Here is a 27,855-nt window from a genome sequence, read left to right as displayed (position 1 = left end):
ATGCACTGGCCATCAGAACGTGGACAGAGATCCTGATAGGTAATGTTTATTGAGTGCTTATTACATGCCAGAAATCGATCTCAGCACTTTAACACTCCTGTAATACTCAACACAGTCCTCTGAGATTTGGTATCGTATGCGGCATGTACAAATGCCAAAACGGAGGCAATGGGGAGGTTAGTGTGTTGCCTAGGGTGACACGTCTGGTAAAGACAGAGCCCAGCTCGGGAACTCTTGCTCCTAAACTCTACGCTAGCATTCTAAAGGAGGGGCTCTCAACCCATGGGTCCCGACCCCTTTGGGGTTCGAATGACCCTTTCACAGGGGTTGCCCGATTCATAACAGTCGCGACATGACAGTGATGAAGTAGCAATGAAAACAATGTTGTCACCGCAACACGAGGAACTGTGTTACAGGGCTGCAGCCTCAGGAAGGCTGGGAACCACTGCTCTAATGGGTACAGCGAATGGGTTGAAGCCTGCTGCATATGCAAATCGAGAGATTGCTGGTAAATGGGGCACATTCGTAAAGAGTAAATGCCCACAGGTAAAACCACAACCCAGTGATTTTTTTTTGAAATGTGAGCAAGTTTGACTCTCTTCCCAGTGTCAACCACATCTCATTTCTGTATCTATGGTGGCTGGAAGGTCCAGAATAAATCTCCGAACTTCACCCCGGCCAATATTTATAACCTCTTAGGTACAGAGTCTTTCACCCGAGCTGAGAAGTCCCTGATTTAGTTTCCCTTTCTGTCATTACTTTTGCTGCCACCTGAACTAGTTTGGAGTGAAAAAGCCCCCAAATATCTGCCGTGACGTAAGAGGAAGATAAATAAGAGAATGGAAAGTCGATAGCCCCCTTTTCTGTGCTTGAATCAAACGGGGAGAAGGGTGCTTCTCCATGTTTCATGCTCCTCTTTGTCCCATTTGGGTTTCGCCCTCACATCTGGTCCATCCTGCAAGCTGATGACTCTTTAGACGGAGCCAGCCTGCCTTGGCTCCCCCGCGGCCTGGTTCCTCCCTCACGCTGGGGAAGAGGCCTGTGCTCGTGTGTCCAGTTTCTGTGTCCCCCTGCCTGGCTGAGGTCTTCCTGCTCTCTTCTCCGGCCTGTCCTTGGCCTCCCGACCACCGCCTTCCAGGCCACTGCTCTCCGGGCAGGGTGAGGCTCCTGCATTCTGCCAGGCTGGCCACTGGCTCTCTGAACTGTCTCCTCCTTCTGGTGAGCTGCCTGCCCCTCGCTCGCGGTACGACCCAACACTCACACCTTTGGGTGCTCCAGGCCAGGACCTGTCGCTCCCTTCCCCCCACCTCCCCCAGTTTCCTTTTACTACCCCAGTGGAGTGCAGTCAGGTGCCCGTGGCCCGGTGTGTGAGCGTGTGAGTATTTGCATGCATATGTGAGATAGTGTGTCTGGGGAGGAGTGATTGTGTTTGAGAGAATGCGTGATTGCGGGTGAGACTGAGAGTGTGTGCGGATGATTGAGAGTGAGCGGGAGTGGGTGTGGTTCTGTGTGGAGATTGTGAGTGAGCATGTGGGTGAGTGTAAGCATGAGTATATGCATGATCGTGAGACAGTAGGTGAGAGAAAACAAGTGTGAGAAGGAGAGTGTTTGAGAGAAAGTGAGTGGGAGTGGGTAGACTCGAGGCTCCTCCCCACCCCACGCCCCCATCGCACCCCGCCATTTGCACTCTGGCTCCTTTGCGTCTCTATCCTGATAAATAGAGACGAGGTTGACTGGGTCATTGCATCGCATCTCGCTTGAATCCAGAATCAGTTCTCACGGACGCAGCAGCCAAGGGATCCGAGGAAGTGTTTCATGGGTCCATCTGCTGTATCTGGGCCTTGAAGGTGTTGAAAAGCAAGGATGTTCCTTTGGGGAGTAAAGTGGTCCTGAGTGGAGTCGTGGTATTTTCAGTCGCCTCAGAGTCGTGGACATTGAATCAGGAAGAAGTGAGGCAGACTCTGTGCCTTTGGATTTTGGTGCTGACAAAGAATATTGAAAGTATCATTGAACTACTAAAACAAACCAAAACCCAAATTGGTCTTGTGTGTCACATACTTTGGATGTGTTATCAGGAGAGGCCAGTCCCGCGACAAGGACACCGTGCTCGGTCCAGTAGAGGGGCGTTGAGAGCGAGGACGACCCTTGATGAGGTGGATCGACACAGCGGCTGCAGCTGTGGGCGCCAACCTAAGAGCCACTGTGTGGACGGCCCAGGACTGGGCAGGTGTCCGTCTGGTGTGCTGACGGTGGCTGTCAGTTGGAAGCAAGGCACTGGCGCCTAAACGGTACCCTAGCATTACCCTTCAGGAATGGAGAGAGCAAGTTCACTTCTTCTCCGTTCCAATGTCTCACTCGACTCTTCCCTGCTGACTACAGGACATTCCCCCCTCGAAACTGGACGCTACGCATGCTTTTCTGCAGAAAATGTTCTTTTTGAGACAGTGCCCCAACAAACACCCAACCAGGGCCTCCTCCCACTCGCAGCTCCTGGGGGAGCACTTGGCCCTGCCGACCTGTCCTGGGTTCCCGCTTCTTTCTCTCTCTTGCCCGGTGCCCAGGACACTGCTGCTGCCAGTGCCTCCTCCTCCTCCTCGCTTGCTGCCAGCATTTTGCGCTCCTTTCTTTCTGCCCACCTCTTCCTATGGGTGTTCACTGGGCCGAGTTCTTGCAGCCAGCCAGCTCTCCCCCGAGGCCCGTGGCACTCAGCCACACTCACATCTCCGTTATTGTCCCTGCAGTCACTCATGTTGTGTTGTCAGTTGCCTGGGCGACCTCAAGCTCAAAGGGACGCTGTTTCCATTTGCTCTTACATGAGAGCCTGTGGTTGCAGCCACTGTGCCAGTCCACTGTGCCAGGTCTTCCTCGTTTCCTGTGACCTTGCCACAGTCGCTCATAGGAAGCCTGTGTGTAACAAACGTCTGACACACGTAGCCCAGTCTTGTGCCCTCTTCTGGATGGGTGGAGTGTTTGAGCCCACTGTTGTAGCTCTCATTTCATGGACCATTACCTTACCCCACGTGGTGGTCTCTTCTAGGGATTGGTGTCTGTTGATGGCGTGCCCAATGTCAGCAAGCTGAGGTCTTACTGCCCTTGCTTCGGCTGGGCCTCTCCTAGACCGAATGGGTCCTTCTCGGATGCCCACGGTGTATCCCACCTTCTTCACCAGCGCCGCCGTTTGAAGCATCCTGCGCACAGTTTGGAAGCATCCACGGTGACGCTGCCTTATGCTTGTCTCTTAGGAAGAACAGTGTGGGCAGTAGTGCTTGAAAGCTCTTTGCTGGGCCGTGAAGAGAGCATTCTTGGCTCTCACCTGCAGCAGTGAGGATGAAAAAGAGGAATCCAGGGAAACATGAAAGCAGAGACAGCGTGACTGGATACTAGAGGCGTTGGATTTGAGGAAGAGCAGCAGCGGCTTGGGATGCTTCCGGGGTGGGTGGGTGGGGAAGCCCGAGTGAGGAGCAGAAAATAGGTCCTGAGGCCTACTTGAGAGAGGATGGCCGGAGAGCACAAAACTCCGCCACGGCACCTCTAAGTTCAGGCTTGTGCTTGCCTCTCTCCTTAGGAATCCCAGCCCCCAAGATTCAGCCCAAGCCACCTTCCTCGCCCAAATCACCAGGCCTCTCGGCGGGTAACCTAAACACTGGTCCATACTGGGCCTGCTTCTTTCCCAAGTGCCTCTGCGGGTGTCTGGAATTCCTGCCTTCTTTCTTATTGTGCTTCTCTAGTTCCGTCTCTGAGGCTGTTAAAAACATTTCCTACAGCTTCCATTTTAAGGATGGCTTCTCCTGGGGCGCCTTCTTAATCTTTCCACAAGCTGTTGTCTCTTCCTGCTTGCTGACTCTCAGAACCCTTGGCAGGAACCCAATCGCTTTCTCTCTTGAAACGCATTTCACGAAGACTAGCATGCCTTTAGCAAAGGGCCCATGTCATAGACACGCACTCCAGTGAGCTCCACAAACTGGACTCATGCACATCACCAGCAGGCATGATTCCGCGTCTCTTCATGTTCTGTGACACTGTCGCCATTGTCAATATCACATACCTTTTTGTTGCATTATTCCCACGCCGGGTACTATATGAATCTGAATCCCTTTTATAAGATCTTATCACTTAATTCTTTCTAAACCTTTTGAGGTATGTCCTCATTCTGAGAGTAATTCTTCTGCCTAAAATTCCAGAGCGAGGGAGTGCTAGAGACAAAATTCCCAATCCAGTCTGTATGTCATTGAGTGCTGGCTGGCCCTGCCTAGACATAAAGTCTCTGTGCCAGGCGAATCATGGGCAAGCTCCTTCAACTTTCTATCTATAGTGTCTGTGCCTATAAAATGAAGAGGGTGGTTATGGTATTACCCTCTCACTGTCGTGAGACTCAGGGACAAATAAACAAAACCAGAGACATATAAAGAACTTTATATCAAAAAAGACTTTTCTATCAAGGAAGCAGCCCAGCCTAGGTCATGGGTCAGATCCTGGCCAGAGGCCTCGCCAGACGACTACATGAGCCAGCTGATGAAGCAGGAGAGCGGCGTGGGAAGACAGAGCCACGAGGATCTCAGGTTGGCTGGAACATGGCAGGGTGCCAATAGCTCTCAGGGCGGCAGGCCATATAGGCCACCGGCCCCAGAAGCCAGATGCAGGTTCCAAGTCTGTGGGAAGGGAGGAGGGGCAAGAGAGAAGATTGCTCTCCACAGCATCTCTTATAAACAGGCCATACCCCCCCAAGGAGTCTTCCTTAGGCTGTGTCCTGATTGAGAGGTTGGATGCCCTCAGACCTTCCCACGGTGTCCCGAGTGGATCCAAAACCTAAGCATCCCACGCACTCAGTGAGCTACCTGGCGCACAGTGGGTGTTCTCTTTGTTATTATTATCTACCCTGTCTGGCCCCCACGTTCACGCCCTTGACCTTGGCTCAATCCATTTGTGCGCGATTCCAGCCCCACCAGGGCCTACAGGGTTGTGAAGCCATGTTTTCCTTTTTGGGGTTTCTTTAGCATCCCCGGTGGTGATTCACACGTGGACCCATCACGTACTTGCATGGAATTCATTGCATGCCCCCTGACACGGAGTTAGCAAGGAGTTGTCGCCCCACGACTCGAATGACAGAAGACCTTCTTTGGCTCTTCCTGTCGCTCGGCATGTGTCAATGTCTCCCAAACTGGCGGCGGTGTCAAAAGGAGTAAGTTTTGTCATTCTATGGGAAGGAGGGCAATTGGTTATGCCGCCTCCTCTGTGGTACAGATACCCATCAGCACACGGAGCCAACATATGCGCCGTGCTTTCCCAGAGGAGCACGGCAGATTGGCATCAAAACCAGGGCAGATGCCAAGATCTTTGTCTTGTTACATCCTGTAGCCCTGTGTCCTTCTCATTTATTACTGAGAAGAAAACTGCCTATCACAGCACCACCTGTCCCTATAAAATCGCTCAACCAAACTCACTGCTGTTGAGTCGATACCAACTCATAGCGACCCTATAGGACAGGGTTGAATGCCACCGTGGGTTTCCAAGACTGCATCTCTTTACCGGAGTAGAAAACCCTGTCTTCTGCTGAGTGGCTGGTGGATTGCAATTGCAGCCCAAGGAAGAATCGCTATACCGCTAGGGCTCCTGCCTGCCCTCCTAAGGATGATTATTCCACCGGGACCCCCAAAAACTACTCCATGGAGACAGCTGTTAAAAGGCATTTAGTCCCAAATAAAATAATCTTTAATAAAATAATTTTTTAAAGGCATTTAGTGGGCAGAATGGTAGCTGTTACAATCCTCAGTTCATTTTCAAAACGCTGCTTCCCCAACTCAGTTCCATTCTGCATCCTTGTTCATCACCCCCAGCCCCTCTCCTCTGTAAAACAGAAATAATAGACTACACATGGTATTCTCCAGAAGTTCCGCATATTAAGAAACCTGTAGAAAAGAGTATAAATCAGTAAAGGACCATCAAATTTTTTTCTACCTGGGATTTTCCAATCTTTTATAAAGAATGTGCCAAGAAGTAAAATTTTGAAAGAAAAATGTGCTTTGTTTGGATCAGCTAAACCACAGGTTTCTGAACTTATTTGGCCCACTACCCCCTTAAAAAAATTAACCAGCAGAGCCCAGCAGTGAAAAACGTTTATACGACAGCCTATCCCTAACCTAACTTAGTGTCATGGGGTCGATTCTGATGCACAGCGACCCTTAAGCCTGAGTAGAAATGCCTCTGTGGTTTTCCGAAGCGAACTCTTTACAGGAATAGAAAGCCTGGTCTCCTGCAGCGTGGCTGGTAGTTTCAAACTGCTGACCTTGCGGTAAGCAGCTCAAAGCATAACTACTCTACCAGGGTAAAGTGTAGGTATCTGCCTCTGCAGCAACCCCTCTCCCCACCTCCATCCCCCCTCACCCCCCTAGATCATGCCGCATTTACTTTGGGAAACACTGAGCTCCCAACTAAGACTCGTAGCATCTTGAGTCCCTTGAGGCACCTTGGCAGGTTGGTGCCCAGGCCCTTCAAAGTTATTCTCCATTTGGAACGTAGTTTCCTGACTGGAGGCATGTCCTTCTGGCTGAACAAGCTCACTCCAAGAGACTGTGCGGAGAGGGCTGTGGGCCCTCCTCCCGCGTGGAAGTTCCCTGAAGACAGGGTCTGCTTCTGCGGTCATCGCCGATCGTCTCCCCAGGCATGGACTGCCACTCTGTTCTCATTGCCTGGAAATGGATGGCGGGAATCCACACGGGGTATGGTTGCAAGACCTCCTTCCGAGGTTGGCCAGAGACAAGGAGAGCAGCTGATGAGGCTGTACGTTTGCCAGGAAATCCAGGTCAAGCCTTGTCCCCCGGAGCTGATGCATCCTGTTTCCACATCCTGTTTGTGGACGGGCTGTGGTGTGGGGAGGGAACACCAGCTTTTTTCCCATGGGGACCGTGTGTGTGTGTGTGTGTGTGTGTGTGTGTGTGTGTGTGTGTGTACACGAATCTGGGGCTAGACTATACTGGCGTGAGGCACCCTGGGAAGGCAGGTGCTCTGCAGAGCAGAGGCAAGTCAAGTGGGTTCTGCCCTGCCAGGTGGATGTGCCCGCTATGTGCCCACTACCCTTCCAGGGAAGGGAGATGGCATTCCCAGCCTGTTTCAGCGCCTTGACCACCTTGGCCTGCTCCTCTGGGCTCCGCAGGGCTGGAAGTCAAGACAGAACAGCAAGCTGAGATTTCAGAAAAGTGGCTGGAATTTCCACAAGAGCCAAGTAGCCAGGGATTCGAATGTTGTTGTTGTTGTTGTTGTTATCATCCAGCTGACTCAGACTCATGATGACTCCAGGCACCGCAGAACAGAACCCTGCCGGTCGGGCAGCCCTATGAACCCCTTGGTTTGCCAATCAGACTGTGTGATCACGGGGTTGCCACCGGCTGCTTTTTGGCAGTGGATCACTGACTCATCTTAGCTCTGCAGAGGTATTGATCAGGCATGTTCCACAGGCATTTGCCCTTATCAATTTAGTGGCCTCCCCTTTTTCCAAGGCTGTGGGACATGAGGTCACTGGCGGGATACAAAAGTTCTGGATGCACTCCCCCACGCTGACGTATCATCGGTGTCTCTTCACCCTTCAGGGTTTTGTTTCCTCCTCTCAAGAGAGAAGGGAGAATGAATGGGGTGGTCTCCCAGGTTCCTTTCATCTTGAAACCCAGTCGGAAACTTGCCCTGTACTAATTCCTTCCATTTTCACTGTCTCCACACACTGCCCATGTTCTAACAAGTGTAGACATCAGTGTGGGATCGGACTTGAGCCTGAATTTGCACCCTGCACCTAATGGGATCCAGCTAGCATCAGTGGGCCTAAATTTATGGGTGGCTTCAATGGCCAATCAGTGGGAGGTTGGAGCCCATATGGAGGCGACTGGGAAGAAAGGCCTGGCCATCAATTTCCCAAATCCCAGCCATTGACAAAACCGTGGAACACAGATGAACATAGCAATTGTTTTGTTGTTGTTTTAAACATGGGATTCTGAATCACTACAAGGTGCCCGTCAAAGCTCTTTCAGAGAGGGCGGTTACCGGGGAAGCCAGAGCAGCACTTGGCATCTAATAGGCGCTCCATTTCTCTTTCTCATGTTCTCTCCCTGACAGCCCTCCTCCCCCATGATCTGTAATCCCCATGACAGGTGTAGTTGCCACACTCAGTGTCACGAGACGGCCGTGGCCAGATGACCCTTAGTGGCCGTCTTGATGCGTGCAAAGGACGAAGCTCAGAAACAGCAGCCCCTTCCGCCGAGCCTGCGGGGCTGGCAGCTTGCGGTTCGCCTAGCTGGGGGTGGACACATGCGCGCACGTAGGTAACGCGTGCACATAGGCATGGGTGCGTGCGTGGGTGCGTGCGGGGGGTGTTGACGACGCATGTGCGCGGGGGAGCCATCCTGCGTCCACACACACGTGCGCTTCTAAGGCAGGGCACACTTGAGGGGCTCAACATTCCAGAGCGCAGGGCCTTGGGCAGGAGCAGCTGTGTCAGAGTCGCGCATCCCAGCTGTCCCAGCGTGAAGCTCGGCGGCCCTGCCTTCACGTGGCCCGGCAGGGAGCCTCCAGCTGACACTGGCGAATTCATCCAGGCCATAAGCGATGGCTCCTACGGCGAGATCCAGACCAAAGCCCGTCCCAGTCCTCGTCTGGAAGTGGCTGCCCAGTACGGCCTTCCAGCGAGGAGAACCCCGAGGACTGTGGGCCACCTGTGCGTTTCCCGTGAGCAGCTGTGGAGTCAGCCTGACTCTCACCGACCCCACCCGGGCAAGAGAACTATCGTGGCCCCGAAGGTTTTCATGAGCAGCTTTTCGGAAGGAGGTCCACGGGCCGTTCTTCTTGTCCATCTAGTCTAGATGCCCCCGTGCCACCTCTTCAGCATCGCAGCCACACCCACTGCCGCTCGGGTGGTGGCTGCGGCCTGGCCCACCACTGCGCCCTGCTCTATCGGTACCACCCTGCTCTGTTCTACCAGTACTGCTTCTGTTAGAGGATCCTGGTGGCGCCGTGGTTTTCCGTTGGTCTGGGAACCGCCCTATCAGCAGTTCGAAACCACCGGCAGCTCCGAGGGAGAAAGAGGAGGCTTTCTACTCCCGTTTTGAGTGACAATCTCGGAAACCCACAGAGGCCGCGTGTAAAGCCTGCCCCAAACCAATGCCTTGTTGGCGGGAATGAATCGTTCTGTGCTGCAGGCACCGCATCTCAAGCACCAGGGGACCTGGGCCCACACAGCTGAGGGTGCTCGGGGTGGTTGTGTGGAGCTGGTGACGCCAGCGATGCTCCCTTGGAAGGAAGGCGCAGGGTCAGAGGGGACCGGTGGTGGCGCACCAGTATGCGGGTGGGCCCAGCTGGCAGTACACCAGAGGTGGGTGGGGCATCAGATCTGCTTCGCCAGCACCAATTCGCCCTGATGTGACCACGATGTTGGGGAACTGGACACGGAGTCCTGAGAACACAGGAAAGCTCACGGCCGGATTTCATAGTGTTTACAACAGATACACGCTTTGAGTCAGCTGGGTCTGCAGGAATGAGGGGGTAAGCAAAAAACAAAAAAAAAGTTGGCTATAACAGTCGTCCTTTCATTGAAAGGGCCCTGACTGCCAGGGAGTGGACAGGCAGGTGGCTCCCTCATCAGTGTCGCGCGGCAGCAGGCTGAGGGTGACTGCCTCCAGCATGTGACCAGGAGGTGAGGAAGGGCCCTTTCCCTGCTGGCACCCACTGCCCGATCTTCCACCCGGCCTTCCCTTCTTCCCCTCACCCCCACCCCGCCCCCAAGGACTGCTGACACAGAAAAGCTGGCGGCTACTGCCTAACCCCACCCCACCCCCACCCAGGTCCTCTGCCCAGACTGCACAAGCAGCCAGCCCGTTCCCCCGACTTGGGTGACGGTGAATGAGGACCGCTGTTTGTTTCCACTGAGAAAGTTCTGACCCAATTACTGAGCCATCGCTATGGAAACGGAAGCGAGGAGATAATTGAATGGCCTCTCTCTCTGTCCATCTCCCCACTCCCTTTCCCCACCTCCACCTGCGGCTGCTCCGAGGCCGCATGCACCATACTCAGGGTGCCAGGCTCCTCTGGGAGGCGTGGTCCCACAGTCACTCAGCACCGGCTCAAGTGGCCATCCCTGCTTGCGGCACGTATGAAGCTGGAGCCTGCAGCCTGCATACTGATAACCAGGCCTCCATGTGGAGCCAGGCGCCCTCAATCACAAGCACCAGCCCAGGCATAAAAGCCTTTCTTGGTCCACTATTTATTATAGGTGTGTAATTTTTAAAGGGGAGATGAGGGGAGGAAGAATCTTGCTCCGTGGGTAGCATAAGAAGCAGCCGTGAAGACAGCATAAGTGAGCCTTCTTCTGCAACCACAGGCTGCTAGAACTGCACAGAGCTGTTGCGGTTCATCCCCACCCCACAACCAGTCCTTTATAAAAGTCAGCTTTGGGTGGTGAAAGGAGTGACTTTCCTTTGTTTCTGACAGGAGTTCATCTAGTCTTCATCCTGAAAGTCCCCAGTGACCAGCAGCTAGTCACAAGAAAGCCCAGGGGGAAGGCAGTTTTTTGACCCATCACCCCACTAGTAGGATCTTCACCAGGGTGAAGTTCAAGGTCATATCTTTACCCCAAAGCCATTGGTTCCCATGCTTATTTGCTCCTCAGTGGCCCCCGTTTCAGGACACACACACACACACGTTCCTCCGCAATTAAAAACTTTTGAGCAGGGCCCATAATCCAGGATCAAGTGTAGGTGTCTGCTTTCCCAGCTCCCCTGGATGGTTCCAGCGCCCCCTAGAGGACAGTGTCCTCATAATCATTGAGGAAACAAAATCAGACTGACCGGGGACTGCAGAAATGCTCAATCCAGGCCATTAGAGCCCATTGCACACCCCTGTGTTTCACTCACAGAATTGTGCCTGGCTTTCTGTGAGGGGCTGTGGGTGTAGAGGGGGTGGGGTAGGGGGTGGCTGAGGCATTCCTTGGCAACCTAAGGAAGGTTGGCTTGGCCACTAGTAAGAAGAGCTGATGTTAAGCCCTGGCTCCATGATGTAGTGTCACCAGCTGGACATTTCCTTAAACGCTGTCAGCCGCTGCTTCTCCTGTAAAATTGGGCTAGTTCGCTTCAGCATCTTTGTGAGCATGTTGTGCAATGAAGATTTGAAGGTTGCGACAAGCCCAGCGTTTGGAGCCTTGGTGACAGAGTGGTTGGTAGCTGGGTGGCTAACCATAAGATGAGCAGTTTGAAACTACCAGCTGCTCCTCGGGAGCAAGGCGAGGCTTTCTACTCCTGTAAAGAGTTAGCCTCAGAAACTCACAGGGGCGGTTCTACCCTGTCCTGTAGACCCACTATGAGGAAGCAGTTAGTGTTGTGTTTTTTCTTGTAAGCCAAACACGCTTTACCAAAGTTACTTGTTTTGTTTTTTTATCTTAACCAATGAATCTATCGAGTTGCACATAGCAGATACCTGATGGCAGAGGTTGAGGCAGAGTGGGTATAGTTTTTTCATAGACCAAGGGGTTTGGAAGTGGGCATTCCCAGGCTGTCATAGTTCCTGAAGGAGACTCACTTCTTCTTTCCCCACTTCATCTTTCACTTTCCTTCCGGGGGTAGAAAGAGGGTTGCTGTGTGTCAGTCAGGAGACGGGGGGAAGTAAGGGGAACACGACAGGTGACAAGCAGAGCCTGTCCTTTCCTCCACGGCACCTTTGTTTGCCAGAAAACACCAACTGGTAAAGCTGCACTGGCATCTCCTCGCTGGGAGCAGTTGGTGGACTTGAACTTAGGGGCTGGCACTCCAGCGCCTAGTCTATCGTACCACCAGAGCTCTGTAAAAGGGGTCCCAGCAAGTAAATCTTTTAACAAGACTCTGTGCCAAGCATTTACCAACTTGGATTCCACCAGAAAGAGAGAAGAGGAGACTGGAAGGGGGAGGCAGCTGGCATTGCTGCTGCCGTAACCAGTCTCAGGGCTGTTTGTGTCTGGCTGCACCTGCTATGGCCTCCTTAGGGACACTGCAAAGCCCGGGGAGGTGGACCACGTCACAGACAGTCCCTTTGTCAGGCTGCATCTTGACCGTCTAGACCAGTCCCCCAACTATGGCCCTTGGGCCACATGCGGCCCGCCAAGGACATTTATCCGGCCCTCTGGGTGTTTTTGCCCCTTTTGTGTCATTACTTCAAAATAAGACATGTGCATAGGAATTTGTTCATAGTTTTGTTTTTTTTTTAACTATAGTCTGGCCCTCCAATGGGTCTGAGGGACAGTGAACTGGTTCCCTGTTTAAAAAGTTTGAGGACCCCTGGACTAGACCAGTAGTTCTTAACCTTCATAATGCTGCGACCCTTTAATACAGTTCCTCTTGTTGTGGTGACTCTCCCAACCATAAAATGCTTTTTGTTGCTACTTCATCACTATAATTTTCTACTGTTCTGAATCTGACAACCCCTGTGAGTCATTCGACCCCCAAAGGGTCGCAAGCCACAGGTTGAGAACCGCTGATCTAGACCAAGTACGCCATAAAGTGTTGCCTTTTTAAAGAAAATAACCCGAGACACACACCTCCATTGCAGATTCCTGTTTGCTTTGTTTTTCATCCTTCGTAAGCAACTACGTGCCATACCCACGTGCACGAGGTGCTTGGGGAACAGTTTCTACAGCTGAAGCATGGGGGAATCGCGAAGTCCTCGGGGCTGAAATACACGAATTTCTGCCTGACCTCGGTGTCCCGGAAGCAATTTTCCACCAGCTTCTCGGGCTTGTCATAGGCTGATGGCGAAGAGCAGCTGGTTTGATTGTAAGGTGCCCAGATGAGACACAGGAGGGAGGCATTGGACTGCAAGGTCAGTGGTGGAAACCCACCAGGGCTCCACAGGAGACCCTGAAGCCATCTGCATCCATAAAGATTCCCAGCCTCCGTCTGAAATCCTGTTGGGTAGTTCGAGTTGGAATTGGCTCCATGGCAATGGGGTTCAATAGTGCAAATGATCTGTACTCAGCTGCCTACCCGTGGTTTGAGCCCCCCACCCCCCAGTGGACACCACGGAAGGAACGAGTGGCAGCCCCTTCCTGTAAAAATGACAGTCCATAGAAGCCCCCGGGGCAGTTTCCTCTGGAGCACGAATCGCCTCCCGTTGGAAGTGGCCTGATGGCACAGGGTTTGGGGGATAAGGGCACAGAGCCCTGGACCTCCAGGCCACCGATGAGTAGCAGACTCCATGAGAGGCTCTAGGGACACTTGGCTGAAGACTGCATCCTGTAGGAGATTCAGTTCGCCCGCCTCCAAGCCCACATTTGGGTCATGTTCTGCCCCACTTGCCTCACTTGTATGCTCCTGGCCTGAATGAAGTTGTACCCAGAATGCAACCTGGCCGTGAGCCCGACTGTGGCTGCATTTCAACTCTGACACCTCTGCCAATGCCCTGTGTCGTTAACTTTCAGGACCAGCTACCAGCTGGTGAAGAAGAGGACAGAAACTTCTTTCAAGGTCTCGCTGAGCAGGATCTCTAGCCTCAGTCAGGTGGAGCACTGCACTTGGCTGAGAAAGCTTAGGGAGCGCTCTCTAGACTGAGAGAGCCTAGAGAGATTCTGGTCCACTCCCGGCACTCCACCTTTTCTCTGTGGAGAAATAGAAGTACATTTGGAGAAGGTCTAAGAGGACCCTGGGTGCTAACCCTAAGGCCGGAGGTTCAAAGCCACTAACCGCTGAGAGAAAGAACAGGCTGTCTGCACCTGTGAAGCCTTACGGCCGCAGAACCCCTAAGGAGCAGTGCTGCTCTGTCTTCTTGGGTTGCTAGGAGATGGAATGAGCTCCAGGCAGTGGTTTTTTAGTGTTTTAAGAGAACTTGGCTCTGTAGGTCGTGTTGGTTGAAAAAAGAGACCAGCCATCCTAATAGTTTTGGAGTGGCGGTTCCTTGTCACGCCCCAACACACACACACACACACACACACACACACACACTCACACTCACACACACTCAGTATGTACAAGGCATGTTCTAAGTGTTGTACAAGCCATAGCTCACAGACACTTCTGGAAAAGCCCCGTGTGGCTCTCTAGGTAGGGTTATATATGTATACATGCAGGCCTATAGAGATGTATCTATATGCTGGCATATATATGTAAGTGTATGCATCCTTATATGTTCATGTATATAATAAAACACATGGGACACACACATGGGTATGTCTTAGACTTTACCAAACACCTTCCAGGATTGGTTACTGGGTCCACTGGATCCCAAAGCCTTAGGATGATAGTCTGATTGGACAACTCAGTCAGTCGGCATATTGTACATCTGTCCTTCAGGTACTGACGGTCTCATCCAACAGATTATACAGAGAATGAAGAAAATCTTGTCTTATTTAATAGTCTCTATTAAATAGGAGAAGTTGGTGGGAGGAGAAATATCTCTGACACCCAAAGGATAAAACAATTAATAAAATCAAATTTAGGAAATACCCATTTGGCACCAACAGGTTTATCACCAAAGAAGCAAATAGGCCGGCAAGGATGCTGGTCATCCTACGAGGCATAAAGAGAGGAAGGCGTGAACCACAGAAAAGCCACCCAGCCTTTCCCTCCTTCCGCCGGTCTGCGCACACACCGCTCCGTGGTACCCATGGTCCGACCCTCTGCCTGCATCTGAGGACAATGCCGCTCTTTGGGGGAGGCATTTGCAGGCTGGGGGGATACAGGAAAAGCTCCCGACACAGCGGAAGACCGATTCAGAATGCAGCCGGAAGTCAAGCAACGGAAAAATGTAACTCTTGACGCTCGAGATTAAGGAACCTTAAAAATCTCTTAAGGAAAGGCCTTCCTGTAACACGCAGCACATGTTCCTTTCTTCGAAATCCGATTAGTTTCCCCCTCCCTCCTGCTCTTTCTTTCGGGTGTGGGGCTTGGCTATAATGAAGTTTCTGTACTGCTCATCCAAGAAAAACCATGGAGTCTATTTTAGGAACAGCGTCTCATGGGCACGGTGGTGCTTTCCGTGTGCCAGTCTCCGGGTGCGTTGGTGAGACAGAGCAGCTTTTGCTTGGCCATGCCTTCAACCACTTGAGAGACAAATAAATAGACAGGAGGAGAAAACCGTTGGAGCCAAATTATTTTGGCCTCCTCTCCTACAACCCCCGCCCCACTCATCTGTCAGTCTGTCGTACCGTGGTGAGTGTGTTCGGTGCTGTAATTCGGGAAGCCATGCCAACGGCATCTCAAATTCCAGCAGGGTCACCCAGAGCGAGAGGTTTCAGGGGCACTTCCAGACAAAGACAGACTAGGAAAAAAGACCCGGTGATATACTTTTGAAAACGAGGTCATGAAAACCCAATACATCACAACAGAGCATTGCCAGATCTTGTGCTGGAAGGTGAGCCTGGCACCACACAAAAGCCCCAGCCGTGGACTCAAACCTACCAAGGACCATGAGGATGAAGGCCATCAAGACTCAGAGCCCCTTTGACAGCAGCTGACCAGTAGACAAGTGTATCCCAAAGTAGCAGATATGCCAGATTTCTCCTTCTTCCTCTTGCTCCAGGCAAAGAGACTAACTGTTGCACCTTAAATGGTTGCTTGCAAGCTTTTAACACCCCAGGCAGTACTTGACAATCCAACAAAGTAGGAGCTTGAGAGCTTGGTGATACAGCTTTAAATATGCAGGTGACTTCTTATTGCAGCCCTCCACAACTCCCCTGAGCTCCAGATGCGTATATTCAGCCAGTTCCTTAATATCTCTGCATGAGTGTTTAATAAGCTCCTGAAACTTAACATGCGTCAAATAGACCTCGCAATCTCCTCCCTTCCTTCAACTCTACCCGGAGTGAATGACATACCAGTTCAGCATTGAGAATGAATGAATGAATGAATGAACCCCATACCAGCTCATCATTGTCACCTTTTCAGAGAGGCAGTCTCTGAGCATCCCATCTAAAAGTCCCCAATTTCATTGACACCCACCTCCCACATAGGGCAGGAGCAGAAGCTTTTCAGCCTTGTCCATGTCTTCTCCGTGGCCCATCGGGAGCTGAATAAACACGTTATAGAAAGAAGGGTTGGCTGAATGAGCAGTCAATTTGGGAAGAACTGATTGCCAAGGGTCGGGGAGGACAAAAGGTACAGACGTTGCTTAAGTTTCTGAGTTCTTGTCCCGTAAGTGGTTTCTCTGGCCACATTTGTCATATCCCTAACGAGAATTTTCTTATGTATGTAACTTGCTTTTGGAGAAGTCAACAGGATTCTAAGGATCTTGAGGAAAAACAATTAAGCTCAAGCTCCATTCGTTCTAGAGCATGATAGTACGCAGCACATGCTGGCATCGATTCGATTCTGCCCCATAGGCAGGGACCTTACGGGACAAGGTAGAGCCTTATTGTGGGTGTCCAGGACTGTCACTCCCTCAGGACTGTCACTCCCTCAGGACTGTCACTCTCTCAGGACTGTCACTCCCTCAGGACTGTCACTCCCTCAGGACTGTCACTGTCTATAGGTGTAGAAAGCCCCATCTTTTTCCCCCGGAGCAGCTGGTGATTTTAAACTCCTGGCATTCTAGTTAGCAGCCCAATTACACCCCCAGGGCTACTTATTTGATGTAAAGGCATTTGCTAGTGGTTGAGCTCAGACTGTAAATGCAATATTTGGTGATTTCCAAGTGTAAAAATTGATTTCCCGGTGCCCCAGAATGATAATTCTTGTTCCCTCATGATCACTACCCTCAGTCTCCACTCTCTTTACCCCCTGCCGGACCAGTGAAGTCGCTGGGTGGAGAAGGGCAGGGAGAAAGGCCGCCCCAGGACCTGCCATCCTCGGGGGGGGGGGGGGGGGGCTGACTTGGAGAGGGAGGCTGCACCAGGAGGCTTCTGGAGCCAGCTCCTGCGCTTTTATTACTTCTACCAGGGGATCAGCAGTGGCCCCTTCCACCTGCTGCCATCCATATTTAGAATTTGGTGACATCATTGATCTTTGCTCCTGCTGGATGAAACTCCTAATCAGTCTCAAGGAGAAAGGAGACGGTGCCTGCTGACTGGTGTTTGCTGGGGCAGGTCACCCCGTCTGCCTGGATTATGTTGTTTCCCCCTTTAAAAATCGGCCAGTGGGGTAGCCTCAGCCTTACCAAACATTGGCCTGTTATTCTTTGGCCAGTATCTAGGTTGTGAATTAGTGAGATTAAAAAGAAACACACCCCCACCCCTCCCCTCAGGTAGATGAATCAAGAAACGACAGTGCCCTCTGCTGGCTTCCTTGGAAAATGCAAGCGATGATTAGGATGTGCACTTCAAAATGTGTACTCATCCGAAGCAAGATGAAGAATAGTGAACACGTGGCCAGCCGGCATTTTCAAGAGGAAAATACAATAAGATTCTGTGGTAGCTGTTCAATAGTGAGAATTTGCTTTTGCTGCACTATAAACTGGAATATTTTTATGCATGAGACAGTCCCATTTGGCGTAAATAATGAAAAATGGATCTGGGAGAATAGAAATGAGCCTTGGGCATTTTCAGGAACAGAATGGAGGTACTGGTTGTGCGCATTTCATCTTGACTCAGCATGAGAGGTAAACCAGAAAGAGCACTGGGCTCTGGATGGAGGGAAGCAGGCACGGTGTGCCTCCAAGAAGCGATCATCCTGGGCCACTTACAGAACTTCCACAGACCATAGAATTCTACAGAACTGTGAATGGAATTAGATGGTAAAATTCCTCATAAAGCAAGATTTCTTTCTGTAAATCAGTAAAAGAGCCAAAACAAATACAGTTCGTTGGACCATTTTCTCATGGACATTGTTCTCTTAGAAAAAGTCCAAGTTCCTATCTGTGTGTTGAATTTATTATGTAGCAAGCTAAGTTTCTCAAGAGTGGAAGGGTACTCAGTGTAGTGGTCCTTAGCAATTCGGTCATGGCTCCCTTAGTCCTTAGAGTGAGTAGAGTGAGTTGCTAATTGTAAGGTCCGTGGTTCAAACCCACCAGCCACTGTGTGGGAAGAAGGATAAGTCGGTTTGCTCCATTAAAGACTTCCAGCCTTGCAAATCCCATGCAGGGTCACTGCAAGCCAGTCAACTTGATCTACAGAAATGTGGTGGTCGCGTCACTAGGTCTCGGGTTCTTGAAGCAAGGCTGCCCAGTCTGCGCGTTCGAAGTGGGCGGTGGGCTGTGCATCTTCTGGGAAAAATGATGAATTAGTTGTTGGGGCGGTGTGCTCATTTCAAGTCGTTTGGCTTCATCTGGATCAAGGTTCACCAACTAGGAGCCAAGGGTCGGGGCGGGGCAAGGAGCGGAGCAAGTGAACTTGGACACATTTTTCAAACACTGGGCTATTTGCCTTAGTGTCAAAATGCAGCCTGCAGGTTCCTGTCTCCTCTGTGGACCGGGGCGCCAAACAGCGCCCATGCTCCTCCCAGTACCAGTCCGCAGCCGTCCTTCTCTTTGGGGCGTGGCGCAGCCTCTTTGCACGAGTGTCTCCGCTTCCCTTATTGCATTTTTTTTTCACAGCAGCCCCTTCATTCACTTGCCAACCTCAGCAGCCTTGGTGTTGGTGCGAGATCTGTATTTTCTTTAGCATTTGCCTTCTCTTTCCCACTCAACACAAGAACCCTCTCAATGGCAGCAGTTTAGCTTGTAGATGGAAGGTACTTTAGCGCTCATCCAGGGACGCCTGTTCTCTGCATTTAGTAAGAGGTGCCTCCGCGGAGTGGGTCTCTGATAGCTGTCGACAAAAGGCACACGAGCCTCGTCTCTGGGAAGGCAGCAGATGACTCGCAAGAAAGGCCCACGGCCAAGGCCCGGTGCAGGAGGCCCCTGACTCTGTACCTCGCCTTGATGCCGGGCCATCCAGGTCGGGGGGTGTTTTCTGTTCTCCCAGGAAGAGTGCACCCCGGTAATGTGACTTGTTCTTTTCTTTTCTAGGCACCCCCTTCATAAGTCAAACTCAGAAGACGGCTCTGTAGGTCAGTACCACTCGCCTTGGCTGAATGATGGGAGCGATTCTTCTCTTTTCAGAACTGGTAGAAAACAAGCCTATGAAAGCAAAATATTCACAAAGAGTCTGTTACCCAGGAAGGGAGTACCTACGTACTGTTAACATTTTTTAAATGTATAATTTTCTCCTCTCTCTTTTTGTGTGTGTGGGTTTTGTTTGTAAGTGTAATTGCTTGGGATCATACTCACTTAATATATATTTATGTTTTCAATTGGGTGTGTCATAAACATTTCCCCACAAGGCTAGATATTCTTTGCAGTATACTTTTTGAGTGGCTATCAGTCATCATATTGAATGCACCATAACTTATTTAACCAGTTTCTTCTTTGTTGGGTGTTTCAGCTGCTTCTAATTTTTTTTAACTGCCACAAATGAATGCGATGTTGTCATAAAAGAATGTTCGCCATGCTCTTTGGTAAAATCCATGGATTTGGAAATTTGGGACCAAAGCTTCTCTTCAATGTATAGAGCGACAGGGCAAAGTGGTGAAGCACTCACTGATGGCTCAGCAAAAGCCACTCCGTGGAGGGACACGGGACAGTCCTTCTCCATAAAGAGCATGGCCATGTGGACCCTGGGGGAGGGGAGGGCTCTACCCTGTCCTGTGGGGGTGCTGTGAGTGGTAGTGGTGGGGTTTTTCTACTGTTCCTGAAAATATACACTACAGAGCAGATACCAATGCCTCAGTTTCTACATGTACAGTTAAATCACATTGTTTACAACCTTCTAGTGGTATGAGCACCCCCGACCCCCCATTCTGAGTTATTCCTCCCGCTGACATCCACTCACGGTCACTGCAAGTCTCCTACCTCTGTTCTGTTGCTGATCATCGTAGAAGCCCTGGTGGCTGGGTGAGTGGTCAGCAGGTAGAAACCACCAGCCTCTCCAAGGGAGAAGGAGAAGGCTCTCTACTCTGATAAAGATGGACAGTCTTGGAAGCCCACGTGTCAGTTCTACTCTGTCCTATAGGGTCGCTTTGAGTCAAAATTGACTTGATGACAGTGAATGACGCCATCACTTTGTCCCACATAGATAGTTCTTCAAAGAGCCCTGGCAGTGAGTGGTGTTGAGTAGGTGATGTGCTGCTAGCCCCTAGGTCCACTGTGAGTCCCATGGTCAGTGGTCCAAAACCACCAGCCACTCCTTGGGAAAAAGATGAGGCTGTCCACTCTCGAAAACCTTTGCAGCCTCAGAAACCCGATAAAGGGCCAGATGAGTAGGAATTGACGTGGTGAGTTAAAAGAGCCTAAGGCTCATGCCTGCCAGTTTTTCACTAGTTCAGCCAGACTATTGTCTGCTTTGAGGAAGACTTTAGGGGATATTTTGGGTTTAAGGTTTAAAAACGATCACAGGATAATAGTTTCAGTCTCCTTGGCTCTGGAAAGTCGAAGTTCATGAAGACATGAAATTCTAATCCGCATTTCCCCCCTGTGGTCGGGATTCTTCTGAAGAATCGTTGATCACAGTGTTCAGTCATTGGTTGCCGGGCACCGTCCAGTCCGGGTCTCACAGCAAAGGAGGCAACCATTCCTGAATCTCTCTCTGATGCTGTTGTCCAGCTGCACAGAGGCTGATTGTCGTGCCTTAGATGGTCACTTGCAAGCCTTCAAGGCTGCAGGCACGGGGTAACAAACTGGGAAGTAGAACAGATGTCCTCGGCCCATTATTTAGGCCCATTAACTGGGATGTTCCATGAAGCCATGACCCTGAACTCCCAAAGCAAGGACATCAATCCCGTGAAGCATTTGGCTGTACGTAAACAGCCTCAGCTGCTGGGTTTTTGTTTTTAATCTTTTTCTTGTGGCAGATGTAAATACATCCCATAATGTTTGCCAGTTAGACTTTCAGCTTATTGATAGCTGTCCCAGTGATCTCCTGCGCATTGCTTCCTTCCCAGGAGTAACAGGGAGCAGGCGAGAAGCTTGGCTAGGTGATAGCTATCAAGAATAAAGGTGCTTAAAGCAGGCTGCCTCGTCGGAGTTAGAGCTGAGCAGTAGCATCTTGTGCAAGCCCTCATCTTTCTCCCAAACTGCGACCTTGTTTTAGCAGCCCAACTGGCAATCCACTGAGCCACCAGGCTGCGTTATGAGTAGTCACGTGCCTCCATATTGTAAGTGTGGAGTCCATGCTTAACCACCAGCGGTTCCTTTGAAGCTATTATCTCCACTTCAGAAATGTTAAAATGGGAAGTGGGGTGGGGGGCATGGCTTACACTCAGTGAAATCCCGTATGATCCCTAATTGCTCCAGGGAAAGGTTGAGCTGGTTATAATCCTACTTCTGTTTTTACCCTGGGCGGCTGCCGTTTGTTTTAGCGTTTAGCCCAAAGGCTACGGGCATCACCAGACTGGCCTTCCAGACTCTGAGAATATAACCTAGCAAGCCTCCCACTGGCCAGCTCCAGTTTCATCCCCGCAGCTCCGGAATTGTCAGAACTTAAATGTGGGCATCCTGTTTGGAAAAACGATACCCTGGCCGGGGAGCCCGTGGGGAGGGATCTCCACATGTCTGCTGCACGCAGCAGTGCCTGACCCCACCAGTCTAGACGACGGAAACGCACACGCTCGTCTCCTTGTGGCCCTGGCTCCCGCGGTGCGGGAGCCTCCGGATGCCACGTGGTGACTCAGCGTGCTGGTCTCATGGCACCACCCAGCGTCGTAGCTAGCACGTCTAGCTGCTGCTTGTCCACGGTCACAGAGAGGGCTGAGCTGTCTTTCGTAGTACCAGTCACTGTCTGCTTTTACTTGGCTTTTAAAAAAGGTATCTTAGATGACTGCTGGCATGTTCACAATATCTGGTTGCCACTCTGAATTTGTTTCCTCTTGAAAGTCGCCCAGGATAGTCTGGGCAGGAAAGCCGCTGGTGGGACTGGAGCTGGGGAGTGAGGGTGTAGTTGGGGGTGTCACCGTAGGGTACCTGCGTGTTTTCCTCTCATTGTACCCTGGGCTGCCAGCAGGTAGGTCACCAGGTCACCTGAATACCAGAGAGGTGGCAAACAAGCCCTGCTTTCATAGCCAGACTCAGGCTTATTGCATAGCCAAGTAAACAGGTAGAGACAGCCCGGTGAACCACACAAACCTGTGGGACCAGCTGTGTTGGCCTGCTGACTGTGGGCTGGCAACATACCAGCCATACTGCCCTCCTCACTGAATCTCAGGGAGCAGGGCCGGCGCGGGGCAGGGCAGAAGCAGCAGTTACGCCAGAACAGGAAAACCCACAAAGGTCACTTCTTACAGCGGCCCAGGCAGGCAGGCAGGCGGCATGGAAATGACCGTGGCCGAGTCCAAAGCTGGGTGAGAGTGCACCGAACGGAGCCGAAGCCGGCTTTTCAGCTAAACAAACCTCAAAGCGAATGATTGCAGGCGTGCATGGCTTTTACCTGCCAGTTTCATGTCTCTTGATTTCTTGTCATGGCCCCACTGTACGCTGCTTGCCCAGGGGAGATGTGCGCTTCTCTCTAACAATGTTGTGGGTACGTCTCAGCCGTGTACAAACCAAGAGAGAGAGCCTGCCTTGTATGTGTGTATGTGTGTGTGTGTGTGTGTGTGTGTATGTGTGTGTGTGTGTGATCAAAGTATTCGCTCTAAGCTTTGAATTTGAAGGAAGAGGCAACTTTTGTTACTAACGAATTTACTGCTTGTGCCTTTTCTTTCTTTCTGTTTGTTTTTTTTTCCCCCAAGGAAAAGGAGATTGGAAGAAGAAAAATAAGTATTTCTGGCAGAACTTCCGGAAGAACCAGAAAGGAATAATGAGGCAGAGTTCTAAAGGTACCATCACAGCCACTAGCAGGCATCGGGGCCCGTTTGCTCCTAGACATCATCCCCCCCTAGCCCCCCCGCCCCCCACCCACACCAAGGAACACGGACCTCTGACATGTGTGACTTTTCCAGGAAGCATGACTTGGTGACGGCGTCCCATGCTGGCTGTTTAGTTTTGAGTTTTAAATGAGAGACAACCAAACAGAAGAAATTCGCCCTCTGTCCTCTTCACAGAGTTAGTGGCCCAGAGCAGTCCTGTATTGTCTGTCAGGCCAGCCTCAGGAGGGTTCCTCCCCTTGGCTTGCCACATCCTACTGGAAGGGGCGGGAGGGGGAGTCTAGAAGCCTTAGGCTTGTTTTGTTTGTTTGTTTGTTTGGGATCCTTCCCCGGTACCCCTGCCACCCGAGGGACCCCGGGATGCCTGTGAGCCTTTGGTGCTCCTCCGTGGCCAGGACAGTCCTGGGGCTCTTTCGCCTGAGAGACCCTAATGCCCTGACACCCGGAGATGATCCAGGCTACTTCCAGAAGGCTGTCCCGTCCTCCCCCGGCGGGTCCTTGGTTGTTGTGGAGGTGGTAAGTGAGGACGTAGGCCCACACTTTGAGCCCCGTGGAGGCCTGGTGGCCTGCTCACTGCAAGGTCAGCAGTTCAAAACCAGTCACTGGAGCCTTGAGAGAAATCGGGGCTTTCTACTCCCGAATGGAGCGACAGTCTCGGGAACCCATAGGTTCCTACCCTGTCCTGTCCGGTCCCTGTGAGTCGGCATCACCTCGATGGCCGGGAGTGTGGTGTGGTGTGAGGGGAGGCCCTGCTGTAGAATGGAGACTCCCCTCAAGATCCAGAGAAGAAACGGAAGCCCCCCAGTTGAGGGTGACCAGAGGAGGAGAGCTGCCTGCTCTCCGCTGGCTGGGGGCCCTCTGGTTAACTGTCTACCCGGAGAGGGAGACAGGACCCCGTCATCAGAGGGCACCAGTTTGCACCAGGTGCCTTGGCAGCGCCCACAATAGGTTTGTTGTTGTTGTTTGTTTATTTTTTTTAATTGTCCTCATTTAAGGGTGCTATTCTTAAACATTTCCAGTTTTGCCTTTGGGGACACACCTCAGCCTGGCTTGTGATTCAAAATAAACCTTGGCTTCTAACAAAGTGTTATTTAGAAAGAGAGCGAGCGAAGGGAGGGGGGGGGGCAGAGGGGGGTTGCTGGGAGGGGCAAGACAATCCAAGAGTCCTTGGATGATTTTAAAGACCCAACAGACTCCCTCCCAGCCTGCCTGTGCGCAGCCCTTGCTCCTCAGCCAGCACCCCCGCCCCAGTTCCTGAAAAGCAGAGGAGGGCAGAGACATCAGGAGGGGTGTTTGGGGACGGATGAAGGATGAGAGGAGACCCAGAGAACACAACACGCATTTCTGACAGCAACGGGCTCCTCCCAGGCTGCAGGCAGCCTCTTTACACTGTCTCTGGTCCCCAAGGGGAGATTTAACCGTAACCGAGCACACCGGTGACATCAGCAGGTAGTAAAGCGTGTCTGCCAAGGAGGCCTGAGGAGGGGCCCAGGATACGGGTTCATTCCCGGTTTGTGCTCAGCGCACTTTTCCCTGACATACCCTTCCCCACTCGCTGGGCAGAGCCTCAAGGGTCCAGATCGGCTCAAATAACTGGGAGGTGGGGCGGCCCATGCATGTACTTCTCAGGGACACCCTTCCACGCGCCTCCCCGGAGAAGTCTCCATGCCTGGCAGTTCAGGCCACCGTCACTTTGGAGTTGGAAATGCAGATCCCTTTCAGTGGGGAGGCGTGCTCACGACAGGAATATTTTCAGATGTCTAGCTCTGTCCCATCTTCCGGTCCGCGAGCTCACAGAGATGTCCACCTGTGAGATTGCTGCATCTCCACGGAGCTCACCTCTGAGGAGAGACGGCCTCATAGCTGCGCAGGAGTCTCGGGTTGACCAGACCTCAGGGTCGGTTTGGCTCTGGGCTGCGGCCCTCCCGCCCCCCATCAGCAGGCATGTCCTCTGCTCTTTCACAGGACAGACGGGAGGGCACAGGCTCCTCTCCATCTGTCGTAGCTGGGTGGGTTTTGACACGAGGACTGCGCCCCACCAGTAACGAGGACCCCCCACTGTTTGGAACTGCTGCCCTCGATCTTCCATCCGCTGGAAGGACCTGCTTCTCCTGAAGCCTTTCTACGGATGTGCTTGAAGCCTGTTTCCCTCACTAGATGAGCTCATTGACTTCCTCTCAGCACCGAGTGGCACAAAGGGTTAAGTGCAGATGGGCTGGCCTCCGGAGGAAGCCCTGCCCACTGGCTTCCGAAGGTCCCAGCCAGAAGGCTCCCGTGGAGGGCAGTTCTCCGAAGCATCCATACGGGGTCTCCCTTAAGTCAGAATCAACTCCCCAGCCACTGGGATTGGCGTCCGAAAGAGCAGAGTCACTGCTACCCAGTCGCCCCATCTGTGGCGTGGACCCGGGGACAGTGCTCCTGCATGGCCCAGCGTCCTTCACCAGGCACCGACGGCAGGCTCTCGGGAGCGGCCCCCGGCACTGTCGGCCTCGTTTCATCCCCAGTGTTCCCGGTCTTCCCTCCGCAGGAGAAGATGTCGGCTATGTGGCCAGTGAGATAACGATGAGCGACGAGGAGCGCATTCAGCTCATGATGATGGTCAAAGAAAAGATGATCACCATCGAAGAAGCGCTTGCCCGGGTAAGCCGTCAGAGACCCGGGCGACCCCGGGCCGCCTGACCTCTCCGTACATGCAAGGCTGTTAGGGGACAACCCCATCCCTGTGCCCAACTAGGAGCCCTGGGGTACAGTGGGTAAACACACGGTTACACCCAAGGTCAGCTCTGTGACCCCCAAGGTGCTGCCTTGAAGATGAAACCCCAGGGCCCCCATGGGGCAGTTGCACCCCGTCCTCAAGGCTGCTATGAGTCCTAACCGACTCTATGCCATGGGGGTAGGCTTGACCCACTGATGTTTGGCCCCGGGCCTGTCTATTAAGGAATAGTCCCTTCAACACACGGTGCCGGGACAATTGAATTCCCACATGCAGAAGCCCCCAAATGCCTGGGAGCATCAAGGGCTGTAGAAGTATACTGTTTAAAGTAGTGCCTTCGGATGTTTTGACTCTGTACCTAAAAGATCAGATGAGCTCGTTACGTCTTCTGTTTAGTCACGTGCAAACGTCCCCCACTGTGAGGGGACTTTCCCCGTTGAGTGAAGGCATGGGCAGGGTCAAGGCCGAGCACTGCTCTGTGAACCACACTCAGGAGGAAGGAGCCCTGAGACTGCCACTGCCACGTTCCCAAGCCTGGGGAAACACGGGTGAGAGTGTAATCAATGGCACGTCCAATGAAAACCAGAGGAAAGCCCCACCCCGAAGTCGTCGTAAGTGCCAGTTTTATATCAGGCACTGCACACTTAAGCCTGGACTGATCCAAAGGTTAGTGGTAAGGTCAGTGGTAAGGTTAGTGGTAAGTGGTAAGGTCAGTGTTCTCAATTTTATTTCTAAGTGGATAGAACGTATTGTCTTTTTGCCAATTTGCTTTTTTTAAAAAAATTCTCCGAGCTAAAGTAAGCAGGATAAACTGCCCAATTAAGACCATGGTGTCACACTCAGGAGGCAGTGACTTCTTACTGCTTGTTGACTGGTGATGTCACTCCTGGGTTTTCACTGTGAACAATTTTGATGTTTGCTGACTGCTTTTTTGACCCGGGACCTTTTCTGAATGCCAGATGTGTGGCATCCATCAGTCTCTACCAGCAGGCCCTTAGGCGGGGCTTTTCTGTGCAGGTGATTTATTGAAGCAGGCCAGGTTCTCTGGACAACCTTCCCAGAAAGGGAGGGCAGCAAGAGAAGGCAAAGGAAGGAGCCGGAAAGAGAGGCCTGTGGGATCACTGATGTTGACCCTTGGTCTGACCCCACAGGCAGCGAAGTGCTCTAGGGCTGGACTGTATTGTAAGGTTTGTCTTAACAGCTGATTGGGGTCAGAGAGCAGCCTCCTCTTATCTCCCAAGAGGCAGCTTCTCCAGAGCAGTGTGTGGTGTGAGCTCACAACTGCAGTGTGGGGAGAAGAGGTGAATGGGGGCATCTGGTTCACCAGAGTACAGACGATGGCCTGGGAGCCAGAGTGTATGACCGACTCACTGCCTAGTCGAAATACCTGTGCATCAGTCACATATCAGACACCTGCAGGGACAAGGAGGGAGCATCCACAGGCGGGCAAGAGAGTGACTGAGGGCATTTGTCATTGGGCCCAGGAAGGGAAGCTGGAAAGCACCCATTTCAGAGAAGCAGCAGAGACCAGCTCAGTCAATGTCTTCACCTCTATGAAGGGTTGTATTAAACGGGACGTCCTGAAGATTGTTCGGTTTCAATCTCTACTGCACACAGAATTAATGGAAATAAATTCCGACAGTAGCTGGAGGGGGTTCAAATTAGGTAAACTGTAAATGTGTTTTACAGTAAACACCAGAAGCATGTGGAACTGTACAGAACCTCTCTCCCTGGAAGTGTCTGCCAGGAATGTCCAGCTCTCTGAGTCTTGGGGTGGACTTCCTAGAAGAAAACTATGACGTCAGGGAAAACAGCATCTCTCTCTCTCTCTCTCTCTCTCTCTCTCTCTCTCTCTCTCTCTCTCTCTCACACACACACACACACACACACACACACACACACTTTTAAGTGTCATTATCTGAAAACTTCTGAAATTACACTACGCCTCTCTAAGCTTGCTTCAAAATTTATAAATTCTCCAAAGGAAACCACAAATGGTCAATTCTTTATGAAATTGGAGCCAACTGGAAGATAGCAGTGTAGGTACAGACATAATGACCAGGTTGGTATTCCGCTGTCAGATGGCCTTCTGGGAATGGGTGCTGTTGTGGGCGGTGCCATCTAATTGCTTTTGACGCATAAGGACGCCGTTCACACAGTGCCTGCTCCTGCACCCTCCTATCTGTGTCACTTTGAAGGCACATGGCAGTTTGAAGTCAGGATACTTGGCTGCAGTTTCTACTGGGCACAGAATTGGAACCTGTATCAAAAGGAGCACATGCGCCTTCAGGACCAGAAGTAGATGATGAAGATGGACAGAGAACGTCTTCCGGTTCATGAAAGAGGAAGTGTTGGGTGGGAGAAGGAGGGGAAAAAGAG

The 27,855-nt window shown here is 51.8% G+C and overlaps 1 protein-coding gene across 6 annotated transcripts in view; it reads left to right on the top strand.

Moving 5' to 3' along the window:
- SASH1 (SAM and SH3 domain containing 1) overlaps positions 1-27,855 on the top strand; it is a 373,743-nt gene that overhangs the window by 274,362 nt on the left and 71,526 nt on the right. For all 6 annotated transcript variants that reach the window (XM_075554412.1, XM_075554411.1, XM_075554414.1 and 3 more), the window contains 3 exons: positions 18,877-18,917; positions 22,629-22,715; positions 25,291-25,403. In XM_075554412.1, coding sequence (XP_075410527.1) covers positions 18,877-18,917; positions 22,629-22,715; positions 25,291-25,403 — 241 coding nt within the window. The remainder of the gene's footprint in view (positions 1-18,876; positions 18,918-22,628; positions 22,716-25,290; positions 25,404-27,855) is intronic.

The sequence above is a fragment of the Tenrec ecaudatus genome, chromosome 7 (assembly GCF_050624435.1).
Source record: "Tenrec ecaudatus isolate mTenEca1 chromosome 7, mTenEca1.hap1, whole genome shotgun sequence".
NCBI classification, from domain to species: Eukaryota; Metazoa; Chordata; class Mammalia; order Afrosoricida; family Tenrecidae; genus Tenrec; species Tenrec ecaudatus.
Note: the sequence above shows the minus strand (reverse complement) of the source record. Positions and strands in the feature narration are given on the sequence as shown.